The 14459-nt window shown below is 37.3% G+C and overlaps 1 protein-coding gene across 1 annotated transcript in view; it reads left to right on the forward strand.

Annotated features, from left to right (window-relative positions):
• IQCH (IQ motif containing H) overlaps window positions 1-14459 on the forward strand; it is a 242877-nt gene that overhangs the window by 102099 nt on the left and 126319 nt on the right. The window contains exons 6-8 of the mRNA XM_012658125.1: window positions 1040-1591; window positions 2286-2352; window positions 13969-14052. Of these exons, the coding sequence (XP_012513579.1) occupies window positions 1040-1591; window positions 2286-2352; window positions 13969-14052 (703 nt within the window). The remainder of the gene's footprint in view (window positions 1-1039; window positions 1592-2285; window positions 2353-13968; window positions 14053-14459) is intronic.

Raw genomic sequence — 14459 nt, forward strand, 5'->3', positions numbered from 1 at the left:
AGTGTCAGTGTTTTTAGCGCAACAAGTTTCAATAACTGCAATGTAGTGGTTACGGAGTGGACACAGATGCAACAAAATTTCCCTTTTTTTTTTGTTTAAGTGGGGTGACATTATGAATTGCTGTTGTCATCCAAACCTGTTCTGATTTGATTTTGAAAACAGCATTTATTCTGGGTTTCTTTTAACATAGAAAAGAGTAAAGAAGAAAAAAATGGTTCATTGTCACATTCTTAGAGAACCCGTTCTTGACATTTATAAATAAAAGTAGTATATTTCCATGACTTAAAATTTCTATCACTACAGATAGGAACAAAATGTAAATCAAATGCTTGCTTGGTTTTATTTGTTATGAAATTTCTGATTCTAATCTATTTGGGGACAGCTCCAAATATGTCCCTAAGAAGACACAAGACGTAATAAAAGAACACTTGTCAAGAGAAACCTAGAAAATGACAAAGGTGATAACACACAACATAATGCTCCTTGTAAAAATCACCTCTGGACGTTGAGCGAAGATGGCAGAGCTCCTGAACACTAAAAAGCAGTGCTCTGTTAGGAAGTCAGAAACAGCTTTTGGTGGGCATGTTTGAAGTTATCCTGAAGACTGCAAAGAAACGCTTCATCCTGCTTTTCAGGATTGGTGGATAAGTTATGAACAAGGAATCAGCAACTTGCTTCTCTCAGACCAGGCATGCGTGTGTAAAAAGTAAACCACAGAGATTAGGGGTCAGCTGACCATACCAAAGTAAACTAAATGCGTAATTTTTATGATCAGTTTCCTTGAGCAATTTTATAACACTTTTATAAAAATGTTAATAGCTTTGAGTGATCGCTAAGATATCCTTCTGGTAATGGGTTTTAATGATATATATTATACTGGCCAGACTTTCATATTCTGACATGTATGCGACAAATCGATACAAGGATCCACACCTCCCCACTGTTGAGTGGTAAATGATAATGACATCGTGTGTGTCTTGACTACTCATTTAAAGGAGATCACAATATATTTCATATCTGGAAACATTTCTTTCCACAGGCCATGAAAGTGACAACGCCTTCGAAATCTCTGAAATCACCGTGGGATTTTGACTTTTTTATTTATAATGGTGTTACAGACAAGACAGCCCCAGACTTCTTAGCATTCAAGAAACGTTTTATCTCAGCTTGGGGAAGTATTTTTTCTCTCTTGGAACACATCGAGAAGTTTCTCAGGGACTATGCAATACCAGAGGTCAAAATAAAAGGCAACAGTTTGGTGGCTCTCCTTCCAGAGTTTGAGCTGAAGAATAAACTTACCAGACATGAACTTCTGTCAGTGTTAGAGAACCCAGTTGACGTCCAAATGCTGTTAAATCTTCCAGGGCAGAGGTACAAGGGTCAAGATGGAAAGTCAGTGGCTGCCAGAAAGATCCAAGCCACATGGAAATGCTACACAGCAAGGAAATTCTTCCTCATGTATCGCCAGCAGAAGTGGGCGTCAGGTGTGATCGCCATTGCTTGGCTTTTATATTGCCATAAGACTCGACTGAAGAAGATCCTAAAGGAATCACGGCAGAGACACCTGGAGAATTTCCGCATTCGAGCCAAGGTGCGCAAGGCTGCCAGCTGTTAAGGCAGACCTCTTTTCTGAACATTTCTTGCTTGAGCAATTGCAGTAAGTTGTCTCTTTATCTTCCCTTTCTCTCTCCAACTACCCTCTCCCTCAGTCTTGCTTTTTACGCCTCTCAATGTATGATGCACAAACCCCATATTTGTTTGTGTATCGTATTTTAGCCCTAATCAGGACCTGGCTTTTGCACCTGCAAAATCTGTTGCAATTTTTCTACAGGAGAAAAGATCCCTTCACTTTGACTATGGTAGTTCTGTCAGAAAATCAATGTTTTAACTGCATTACCTTTTCTCCCTATATATACCTTCTGGCACTTTAATTTGCTAGGGAAAAAAAGTCCTCTCTTGTCTACATTGCTGTCACCACTTTGTCAGAAAGTATTTAAGTTTGCAGACAGCCTTTTAATTAGTGCTCACAATTTCATTTGTGTTTGCTTTCTCTTTTTTTCATTCATATTCTGTTAATTAAGTGAGCTGCCTCTAATCTTCCCCTGCCAGTAGCATCATGTAGCCACCTAATTAAATTAATTGGGGAAGATGTTTTAAGTATGTAATTAAATCAATTAATATAATTTATGCCTGGCTTAACTGTACAGTGGAAACACAGCTGAAGTTTGACTAGATGAATCCACTACAGCTTCCTGTCACTGATCAATGCTCTTCTTGATTTTTAGCATCTGGCAGCCAACTGGAATCGCATCAGGACCTCCAGGAGGACTATTATCCATATCCCATCATTAGGTATAACACTTTTGCCTGCAAATCTATCAGCAACCTCTATTACCCACCACATTATGGCTCCTTGATTGAGTTCAAGGAAGGCCCCTTGTTTTATTCAAATTGGTCTCGGCAGGAAAATGTTCTCGACATGATGAGAGTAATAACACAGGGCCCTTGCTCGAAACGGCGTTTAATTTGGGGATTAAGCAAATAAAGTCATTATGTGGGGGCTGCTATTCAGTGGAGAGGTGATTTGCTGTAATTCGCTTTCATCTGTATGAAATGAACTAAAAAGTTGTATTTTTTCCCCCTGAAATAACAGATAATGTTTTTGATCTTCTTTAATGATAGAAGAACGCAGGCTTGTGTGTGTTGTTGCTGTTACGCCAATAAGCCAGGATATTGCTTGTACACTGTTTTTAATCAAATGTGCAGTCAAAATGATAAGCTACATTCTCTGAAATTATTTAGTTCTAATTACGAGCAGATGGGATGCTTTATTTGCACCTAGGGCGCCTGAGCAAAAGGAAATGCTGTGTGAACAAGAATAATTAAGAAGTTGAATAGTGTTTTTTGCGCTTAAATAATCTGCAGTTTCATGTTAATTAGCACTAATGTAATTATTTAATTACATTTATGAATTGGGGAACTTAAAAGCTGTTGGCTGAAACACACTGGTAAAATAGGTGTGCCAAAATGACATTGGGAATTTGAGAAATTTGCATTGGAAGTTCTTTTAAAAGATGAACTACTGTCAACACGTTTGGGATTTGTTTGCCTATTTATTTTGTTTTGTTTCTACCTAGTGTGTTAAATTTTCTTGGTGAGGCCAGATTTCGTAGGCTGACTTGGTAGAGTTTTGAGAAACAGCAAAACCCATTGAATCTCCGTATGACATATTAGCTCTTTGTTAAAGCCTTGTAAGTAGAGCAATGCATTGATGATCTATTGTAATAGAGTTCTGGACTATAACCTATTTGTGCCCAGGTGTGAGTATACTTGTTTGTATACGTATGTGCAGTATAGAAACAAGGGATTTAAACAGTACTATGAAAAGAAAAAAACATTAAAATTATTATACAAACATAATTGAGATAATTTTTAAATTAGCAAAACATTAATAGTAACAAAATAACGCAAACTTTTCAAGATCCTAGAGTACTTAGATCTGAGTGCTCGAAAGTTAAGAAAATACTTGAGTTACACAGAGCCTTTTAGTTTGGGCTTTCATCATGGTTCACAGAAAAAAAATTGTTTCTTCTTAGGATGTGAGGTAAGACGGATTTAAATTTCATTCTAACTTAGGGTTTGTTTTGGTGGGACTACTTTTGCACACAAAATTAGTTCACACACAGAAATTGCACTTGTAATTGATTGCAACCAGAGAGGCTAATTGCAGACCCAGTTAGCTGACTGAGTCCTTAGAATATAAGAGCTTTTGCTTCTGCAACTAATTGTGGACCTGACCTGATATTATATGGAAACTTCTGTTTTTTCTATTTTATTCAAAACTAGAACCAGAAACAAGGCTCCCACTTTACAATGTTGATAATACAAAGTTGCGATAGGCACACTTTTCATAAACTTCTTCCCTCCTATACTCCCACCTCTGACCCCTCAAAAAACTTCCATGTAGTCAGCACTGCAGACAAGCTTAATACCAAGGAGTCGCCAAAGAAGTAAAAATTTGAAATTAATGGTAAACTAGGTAATAAAAAAAATTTTTAAATGAAAATGTCTTAAAATTTAAAAAGGGCTATAAATTAGAAGAGTATAAAGTAAATGGGAGAATAATCTGGTCAAAGAAACTAGAATTAGAAAGCATTATTTTAAATCTGATATTAAAACTAGTTTTCTTCTAGATTATAAATCCCCAGTTTAAATAAATACATAATAAACAGGAAAGGCTTCTCTACTGCAGTAATTTTTGTTTGTTAGCAACATAATATCCATTTTAAAGATAAAACTGCTTATTATGTATTTTCTAAGAGGTAAGTACAAGCTCAGATATTTTTCTCAATTGAGCACTTAAAAAGACCATTTAGGCCAGGTAGAGTGGCTCACACCTGTAATCCTAACACTTCGAGAGGCTGAGGCTGAAGCATCACTTGAGGCCAGGAGTTTGATACCAGCCTGAGCAACATAGTGAGACCCCTGCTTCTACAAAAAAATTGGCTGGTCATGGTGGCACATGCTTGTAGTCCCAGCTACTTGGGTGGCTGAGGCAGGAGGATTGCTTTAGCCCAGGAGTTTGAGGTTGCAGTAAGCTATGATTACACCACTGCACTCCAGCCTGGGCAACAGAATGAGACTCTGTCTCCAGAAAAAAAAGAAAGAAAAAAAAAAAGACCATTGCACATTTTTTCACAAGAGAATAATACTTGGGCTTTGATCATATATGTGTTTTAGGTTTTATAAAAATGACTTGCAGACATTAAGTTTAAGTAACATCCAACTGTCATCTCCTACTTATTCCATAGACAGAATTCTCAAACTATATCTTTTTTCTTAAAGATATGAGGTACCCATTTCTCATGTACCACATCCCCTGGGAATCCATCAAGAAGGTTTCAGCTAGATACAACAGGCTTCTCTGTCGCATGCACCAGGGACTTACCTATAGAGTTCATAAAAATAGAAGTAGATGAAAGCAAAGCAAATTTTTTCTCTAAACACACTGCAAAAACTTATCTATTCAATCTAGTAATTTCATTTCCAGAGTGGAGATGGATTCACTAGCCAAAATCAGTTGGCAGGATTATCAGGTTCAGGTAGGCATTTAATACAAGTTGCAGCTTGTCCTCTGTTTCTCTTTCCATAGGAAATTCAGTGTAGAATTAGCTCTACAAATAATAACACCATGCTGCCAGCCAATTGGGACTATACTAACTTGTCTGAACCCTTAAAGTGAAAGCTAAGAAGCTGATAAATGCAAATATATTGTAGTTGTGGGCACTTGGTTATTTGTTTATGCAGTTTTGCACACGTGGGAATAATGACGTTGTCCATACGGCGATCACAGAGAGGATAACCTTTCAGTAATGTTTTTGACTACAAAATATTTATACAGTATTTTTAAACCTATGGCTTGGTAATATGAACATTAAGACAATTACACATTGCAGAATAACCTCTTTGAAAGAAGTAGTCATGAAACTTGATTGACGCTTATATATTTCAGGTAGTATTCCTAGATGTAACAAAAATTTTTAGCTATTTTTGACCCACAAGAGAGGTGGAATGCTGTTGACTATCTGAAAAAACTGACTGGCCTTGCAATTTTATAAGATAATAAAACATCATCCTTTCCAGAGTATATTGGCTGATCTCCTATTTGGATCTTGCATATTTTTATCATTTTTATTAATGAAATATAATTATAACAAAATCATCTACAGTGCTTCATAGCAGGAATGGAATATTAGGGCCTATTTTAAGCAAAATCTATCAGTCAAATAAGAACGAACTGCAACAAAGAATCCTAATTCTTCTGGAAAAACCAGATGTCTAAATAAAACCTAGAAACTAATTCCATTTCCAGTTTCTTTGGCCAAGTTATTTCCTGCACTTTTAATTTAACCCCTGTGTTTCTTTATTTCAGCACATCTCTTGATGCTACATATAAACTCAGTGGCATTTTAAAATATATGGACATTAAATGAGATGCGCTGAGTACACGGCTCTGATGCTGTGAGCAGGTATATGAAGCCACTGCCAGCCAATCAAACCCCCAGGGATAAGTTTCCCCTCCCCTTTCTCTTCCTCCTTTGAAGTAAAAATAGGAGATGTATTGAGGTAGGATTTTTTTTTCTTTTCTCCATGTAATCTTTCATGTCATTGCCAATTGATTTAATGACTAAAAGGTATCTATATAGTTGGACTTCATATTTTTTCCCTCTGTGCATTATTTCAGCAAATTATCCTTGGGATTAAAACAATTAGTGGTCCCCAAAATACTTCATTCCATAAAAATTGTGGATCTTGTTATTATGAATCTCATGAAAAACAACATTTTCCAGCTTGTCTGCACAGTCACAAAAGCCTAAAAGGAAAGATAGGAAAAGTTACTTTTGTGTGCAACTCATCATACATTGAACTGAGAAAGTCCCAAATGCTAATAAGACAGTTGCTTCCTGACTCTATTTTCTTCTCCCCAGAGATGAGTACTCAAACTCACGTCCCTTTGTGAACAGGGGCAGGGTTCACAAGAGTGAACCCTGAGTGTTAGATCTGACATCACGTTTTTACTATGTCTCTCAGCACATTGGCACCCTTCTACTTTCTCATATTTGAGCTGACAACTCAAAGACATTACAAACTCTGTTCCTTCCACCTCAGGCTGGGAAATTAGGACTTTCAATCAAATCTTTGCAGTCTAAAGGTATATTTTGGCAAGTAATATGGAATCTGTAGTTTAGCTATAGTGTTGCCACACCAGATCCTTGAAACAGGTATACTACCAAGATCTCCCAGACAGGATTTTCCAGAAATATCCAGATCTTCCGGGATCAGGAACAAAGTACACTTAAACTTTAAAACATTTTCGTAACCCAAATTAAAACATATTTGTATTCATCAATGTTATATTTATCCAAGTAATCCAAATCAACACTCATTCACTGGTTAGATCAGAGTTGGCCCCAGGACACTGCAATATGAAATTATCCAATTGGTCTTGAGCTATCTGATGTTGTACCGTGAAACACAGAAACAGCATTGAACTGGATGTCAACTACTACATGCTCTAAAAAGAATTTTGCATCTACTAAGATAAAACTATAATCTTTGTAATCTCCTTCATTCTCATAAAAAATATTAAAAGGCCAGCCGAGCCTGGTGGCTCACGTCTGTAATCCTAGCACTCTGGGAGGCTGAGGCGGGCGGATTGTTTGAGCTCAGGAGTTCGAGATCAGCCTGAGCAAGAGCAAGACCCTGTCTGTACTAAAAAAATAGAAAGAAATTAGCTGGACAACTAAAAAATATATATAAAAATTAGCCGGGCATGATGGCGCATGCTTGTAGTCCCAGCTACTCGTGAGGCAGGAGGATCGCTTGAGCCCAGGAGTTTGAAGTTGCTGTGAGCTAGGCTGACGCCATGGCACTCTAGCCCGGGGAACAGAGTGAGACTCTGTCTCAAAAATAAATAAATAAATAAATATAATTAAAAGGCTTGTTTAGTGATTCTCAAGCTTTTTGGTGTCAGGACCCCTTTACATTCATAATGATTACTGAAGACCCTAAAGAACATTGGTTTAAGTAGTTTATATCTATCATTATTTACTGTATTACAAATTAAAATGGAGAAACTAAAATTTAAAGTAAATATTTTTATTTAATTATTTTAAATTAATAAGTCCATTACCAATATATCCTAAATAACATATATTTATAAAAAGTAACTATTTCCAAAATAAAAAAGTTGATGAGAAGAATATCATTATTTGACAAGTTTGCAAATTTCTTAATAAAATACAATTGGATTTTCATATCTGTTTCTTATTCAATGTGTTGCAATGTTGTTTTGGTTGAAGCATATAAAGAAAATCTGGCCCTACACAGATAAGTATTTGGAAAATTAATAATATTTTATATATTTTATAACCTTTTCAGATAATTGTATATCTTCTTCTTTGACTCTATACTAGATTCTACAATGATAATTATGTGCTAATTGCAATGTGGAATCTGAAATTATATCAATAAACTTTTTATATTTTGTAATTTATGAGACAATAAGATTGAAAAAGGAAAATCACATCTTAGTATCATTTGGGAAATGGTTTTGACCTAGCAGACCCCCTGAAAGGGTCTTGGTACCCCACAGGGTCCCCAGACCACAATTTGAGAATCACTGGCTTCAGTTAAATGCAATGCTATACCAGCCACTGACAAAAAGTTTGAACAGGCAACAACAAAAATTAATAAATGGTATTTGATTAAACTAAAAAGTTTCTGTGCAGCTAAGGAAACAATCAACAGAGCAAATAGACAACCCTGCAAAATGGAAGAAAATATTCACAAGCTGCATATCTGATAAAGGGCTAATAACCAGAAATTACAAAGAACTCAAGCAAATCAAGAAACAAAACAAATAACCCTATTAAAAAGTGGGTAAAAGACATGAACAGAAGCTTCTCAAAAGAGAAAGACAAATGGCCAATAAACATGAAAAAAATGCTCAAAGTCACGAATCATCAGGGAAATGCAAACTAAAACCACAATGAGATATCACCTTACCCCAGTGAGAATGGCATTTATCAAAAAGTCCAAAAACAATAGATGTTGGCATGGATGCAGAGAGAAAGGAACACTTATACAGTGTTGGTAGAACTGCAAAGTAGTATAACTTCTATGGAAAACAGTATGGAGATTCCTCAGAGGAACTGAAATAGACCTACTATTTGCTCCAGCAATCCTACTGTTAGGTATTTACCCAAAGGAAAAAAAGACTTTCATCAAAAAGATACCTGCACTTGAATATTTATTGCAGCACAATTCATAATTGCAAAGATGTGGAATCAACCCAAGTGCCCATAAATTCATGAGTGGATTAACAAAATGTGGTATATGTATACCATGGAGTACTACTCAACCATAAAAAAGATGAATTAATGCCTTTTGCAACAATCTGGATGGAACTGGAGACCATTGTCCTAAGTGAAGTGTCTCAAGAATGGAAACACAAATACCACATGTACTTGCTATTAAATTGGAACTAACCAATGAGCACACATGTGCACAGGGGGAAGTAAAACTCAGTGGAAATCAACCAGGGGGAAGGAGGAGGAGGGGAGGGGCAAAAACCTACCTAACGGGTACCATGAACACTATCTGGGTGATGGGCATACCTTTAGCCAGGACTCAAGCATTACAAAAGTGTTCATGTAACCCAAAACATTGTGTCCCCTTAATATTTTGAAATTAAAAAAAAATAAGAATGTTAAAAAAAAGTTTTAACAAGACAAAGTCCTTACCCTTTTGGAGGTGAATCCATTTGGCCCATTTGGTTTGAGGATGTTTTCAAAACTCACCAAATATATACGTACTATGTTTTCTACATCCTCATTACAAAATTCCCTAATTTCCTTCAATAGCCTCCAAAAAACAACTATGCATTTTATTTTAATCTAACTGGCACTGGGTGTACTATATAAATAACCCATACAGGGCTCTCTCTTGCCATCTCTTGGTATCCACTCTCTTGCTCTCTAGTATCTTGTGCTTTCACACTGTGATTAAAACCTGAGAATAACCGTAATATCTAGATCACAGTTCTCCAGATTATTACAAGATATTGGGCATGGTGGCTTATGCCTATAATCCTAACACTTTGGAAGGCCAAGGCAGGAGGATTGCTTAAGGCCAGGTGGTTGAGATCAGCCTGAACAAGAGTGAGACCCCGTGTCTACAAAAATATAGAAAAATTAGCTGGGTGTGGTGGTACATGCCTGTAGTCCCAGCTACTTGGGAGGCTGAGGCAGGAGGATCGCTTGAGCCTGAAGTGAGCTGTGATGACACCACTGCACTCCGGCCTGGGCAACAGAATAAGACCCTGTCTCAAAAAAAAAAAAAAGAAATGATGTTGACATGCATTCACTTGTGAAGTATGTCACATGTCATCTTACTTTTTTTACCATTAGAATACCAAAGTTTTTTTTATGAATTACAGCAAGCAATTCCAGATTATTTCTGTATTAATGTCACTCTTGCTCAGCTTGCATCCGGTACACTTTCTCATCCAATGGAAGGCAAAGGGATGGAGTCAGTGTCACTGCTATTATAACCCTGTGTATGCCGCTGGGAAGATGTGATGCGTGAAACGTCACTGATCACTTGTTTCAAAGTGAGGAAACAATTGAGAACTACCGCTCCAGACCATCGAACCGAGGCATGGATGACTACCATCTCAGGCCAGGGTCGTCAGATGAACAACAACTACTTTGTAACCAGGAATCTGTGGTTAACCCCTCCCCTGCCTCGAGAGACAAAAGAAACCAGGCGTCAACCACAGGGTAATAAGCCAAGTGTTCAAGAGCATGTGATCTGTTGCAGCAACAAGGGCCTGTCACAGAGGCACACACCAGTTCCAACGGGTCTTTGTCACTGAGCATGGCCTTACTCGTGTCCTTGGGTTTCTGTACTGCAGTGGAAGAAAAGCCAATCCCGGCAGAGCTAGTTTGCTGGCTGCAAAGAGCAATTAGCATCATCTGCTGGGAGTGTTTGTGTGGGAGGAGGATTAGGAAAGGCAGTGGAAGTAACAGTGAAGATGGAGAAATGATTTCCAGGAACCGTTGACAAGCATCCCTGTTCATGGAGGACCAAAAGTAGTAGTTGAATAACTGCAGAGGGCAGCTCTCAGGTAACCTTCTGTGGTGTGAAATGGGAGCAACAGTATTTGGCAAATACTCATTTGAGAAAAGACGGAACATTCTATCAAACTAGGAATAGTTTATGGATGACAGAGATGGCCACGAGGAAAGAGCCCGTGTTCCTTTCTAGAGTGAGGAGGAGGAGAGAGTGCCCCTTCCTGCCAGTGCTGGTTTATTCTGTGCTGGTAAGGCCGTTCTTTGAACTCCCCAGAAGTTCTCCAGATCAGAGAACCCAAGTTTAGAAGAGTTGAAAGGAGGGCAGGGAATAATGAGAATGCAAAGGAGAAAAGGCTAAGAATTTAAAAGACAGATTCTTTGATAGGGGCTTCACACTCATTCCTGATTCACTCGTTTGGGGATGTCACGGGTGCCCGCTCCAACGTAGTTACAGCCCGCTCACAGGAGCTGGAGCGGCGCAGGGAGAGGAGAGGTGGACAACGGAAGTAGACAGACGAGCCAGGAAACGTGTAATAACAAAACGAGAAAAGGGTAGTAAAGAAAGGGTGCGAGAGAATGACCGTGAGGGAAGACCAAGGACCCTCTTAGAAAAGGGGGTTCAGGCACACCTCATGGCCATCATGGCCTGTCAACTCTACTCTTCTTCCTCCTCCTTCCACTTCGAAGGACCTTTATGATTACACCAGGCCTGGCCAGGTGATCCTATTTTAAGGTCAGCTGACTAGCAACCTTCATTCCATTTGCAACTTCATGTCCCCTCGGCCATGTAAGCTAGCGTAGTCACAGTTTCTGGGGATCAGGGCATGGACATTCTGGAGGGCCGTTATTCAGTCTACCACAACACTTAAAAATAAAAGTTAGGAAACAGCCAAAACTCTTCATCCCTTCTGGAGTTCTTTTCTGCTCACGTTTGGTGAGTCTTCTCTTTTATTTTATGTGACTAAATTTCTCACAAGAGCTAAATATGTATTGATAGTATCTGAACTATTAATATATAATAATTATATAGATTTCTGTGATCTTGGACAAGAGACAAGGCACTTACCCTGAGTTTCCTTATCTATAACATGACAGAATTGAGGCTGATAGTCTCTCAAAACTCCCCCAGTTTTCCTAGTCTGACGTTTGGAAAAAACCACATCTTCGTAGATGATGTTCCAAAGTGTGATGTCTCATTGACACTGGGCATGTCTGCGGAACTCCCCAAAGCCACAACATCCTTGTTGATGGTTTCCTGGTTAAGTCACTACTATATTTGATATATGCCGCCAGCACCGATGAGGTCTTTTCACCTGCGCATCAACCCATGTATCTTGTGAATATACAGAACATTGGAATAAACCTGACTTTTAAAAAAACTGACTCCCAACTTCTGTTCTGTTGATGATAATGTATGTTACATTGTATCTTGTCCAGAATGCTCTGTTGCTTGTCACAGAATTGCTGTTGTTGTTTTGTGCTTTGGGAAGTACACATTAAAACATTGTAACATTAAAAACCTTATGTTTATACAACTCTTTACAGTTTACAAAATGTGTTTGTATCTGTTACTGCATATGATCCTCTGTAACAATGTTTTGAGGTTAACATACACTTCTTTAAAGTGGGTCTATTTGTAGGGCTAACTGAGTATCCAGTTCTTCATAATTCGATGTAGACATTTTATATGCATCCTTGATCAGTGGTAACAGAGGTACCAAGTAATTTGTTGGAAAACTGACCTCAAGCATTTGAATAAAACACAGACTCATTCACTCACATGCTGCATATACGGCAACAAAGTGATCAGACATCTTTTATATTTTAAATTGGACATCATCTTAATGAGACATCTTCTACTGCCTTTTATCTTTACTTTTGAAAGGAAATGCATTCTTGGGATGCTCTCAGGCACTTTTCTTAATCATACTTTATTCTTTAGTCATTTCCCCTGCCTTTTTATAGTCTTGCTATATAACTTATTCACAATACATCTTTATAAACATTTATCTGAATATAGATAGAATTATACATATGCAGAATCTGAAGAGTTACAATATTGCAATCACACATAAAGACAGCATTGGAATTGTAACTGTCTATATTAGCTTTTATATGTGGAGTGGTTCTCTAAATTATTTGAGAGATTGATAATTTTTCAAAAATGACTCTAACGGCCCATTTGTCCTTCTACCTCTTTAATTCTTAAGTCCATATGCATAAAGCAAAAGTGAGACTTTTAGATGAATTAGAAACTCATTTAATTTCCAGACGTTGTCTAGTGTTTAAACACTGACATCAAAGCAAAGAACTAATTATCAGGGTTCATTTGGTCTGAAGCCCCGTTGCCTGAATTGCTATAGTTTTCCTTATGCTGAAAGGAAATCTGTGTCACATCTTGAAGATGTAGTATATAAAATCACTTTATCTATAGCAGTTTAACTTGAAACATGTGTTTGGGCTCACTAACCACAAGGAGGCATTGAAGCATCTCTTCAAAATGTGAAAAGCAATTTTATAAAGGAAAAAAGTTGCACCTATAGTTGCTGAATTTCATGTAAGCAATTACAACTGCTTGTGAGTATGCAAGCCTTTTAAGTTTGTGTTTTGATCCACATTTTAGAAAGACCTGAAATATCAGCAGAAAGTGTTGCTACTGTTGTTTCTTTTGTGGAAAATTTTTGGACAACAGTAATCTATATATGTTTTCGTTCTGCTCTGTTTTCAGTGGGAGGGAAGGCAAACTGCAGGACTTTTATTAGTACTGACAAAGTAACTGCATTAACCTTTCTTGCCTTTTGAAGGTTAAAAGTTCTTTTTGACTGTGAGCAGAAGCCTATTTCTTCAGTATTAGAATTATTTAAATACATGCTCCTGACAGCAAGAGGGTTTATCTGAAATCTGTGTGTCAATTTAGAATGATTCTGGGACACATCTTCAAAATGCCACACAGGAAGCACAAGTTAAAAAGCCAAAACAATTTTTTTAACCTGAGCATAATTTTCTTACATGTCATTTTAAATATCCATGTTAAATGTCAGAAAATTTCTCCGTGTTTTTGTAACCTTGATTCTCAGCTGCTTTGCTGGTATTGAAAAATATGAACCTCTCTGTTGCAGAATGTGCTGCTTAGCATATCTTCCAGAATAATGCTTAATAAATTCCCCTGAGAAGCAAGGACATCATTCTAAGGAGTTGGGTTGTTTCTGCAAGATGCTTCAGAGAAAATTTTTTCCTGGAAATGCAGACTGTGACATTTCGAAGTTCTCATATGCCATTTTGCTATATTGACTTGCTCTTTCTGGGACTTGACACCTTGTTTGCCTTTTAGGATATCCCCAGCCTGTGCGAGAACATATTGCCGATTTCGACACACTGCAGAACATGCAGCTGGGGAGACTGTGTGACATCTTAGGTACAGTAAACAGTTTCACACAAATGACTCTTTGGAATGTTTATCAGTGGATGTTGATAAAATGTTTAATTTTTACTTTTTTTTTTTCCCCTCTACAAGGAAACAGCTCAGCTTTCTAATTTACTTGCCTGCCAATTAAATGTTTTATTTTAAAAAACAGATTTATAGTGAAGTCAACTTATATAAAAAATGACATTTTAACCAATATACTCAATACACTTAGGCAGTTTTTCAAATTGTCATTGTTGCAGATTTAGATACAAATTTCTCTCTTTCAGACCAAAATCATTTTCATTTACCAATCTTACAGTGAGTGAGGTCAAAATTTTATATTCATGTCAGTATTGTCTATTATATTATCTGGGAAATGAGTGGAACATTGTGTTTTCATTGTATTAAGAATAAGA

The sequence above is a fragment of the Propithecus coquereli genome, unplaced genomic scaffold, assembly GCF_000956105.1.
Source record: "Propithecus coquereli isolate 6110/MARCELLA unplaced genomic scaffold, Pcoq_1.0 Scaffold573, whole genome shotgun sequence".
Classification (NCBI taxonomy): Eukaryota; Metazoa; Chordata; class Mammalia; order Primates; family Indriidae; genus Propithecus; species Propithecus coquereli.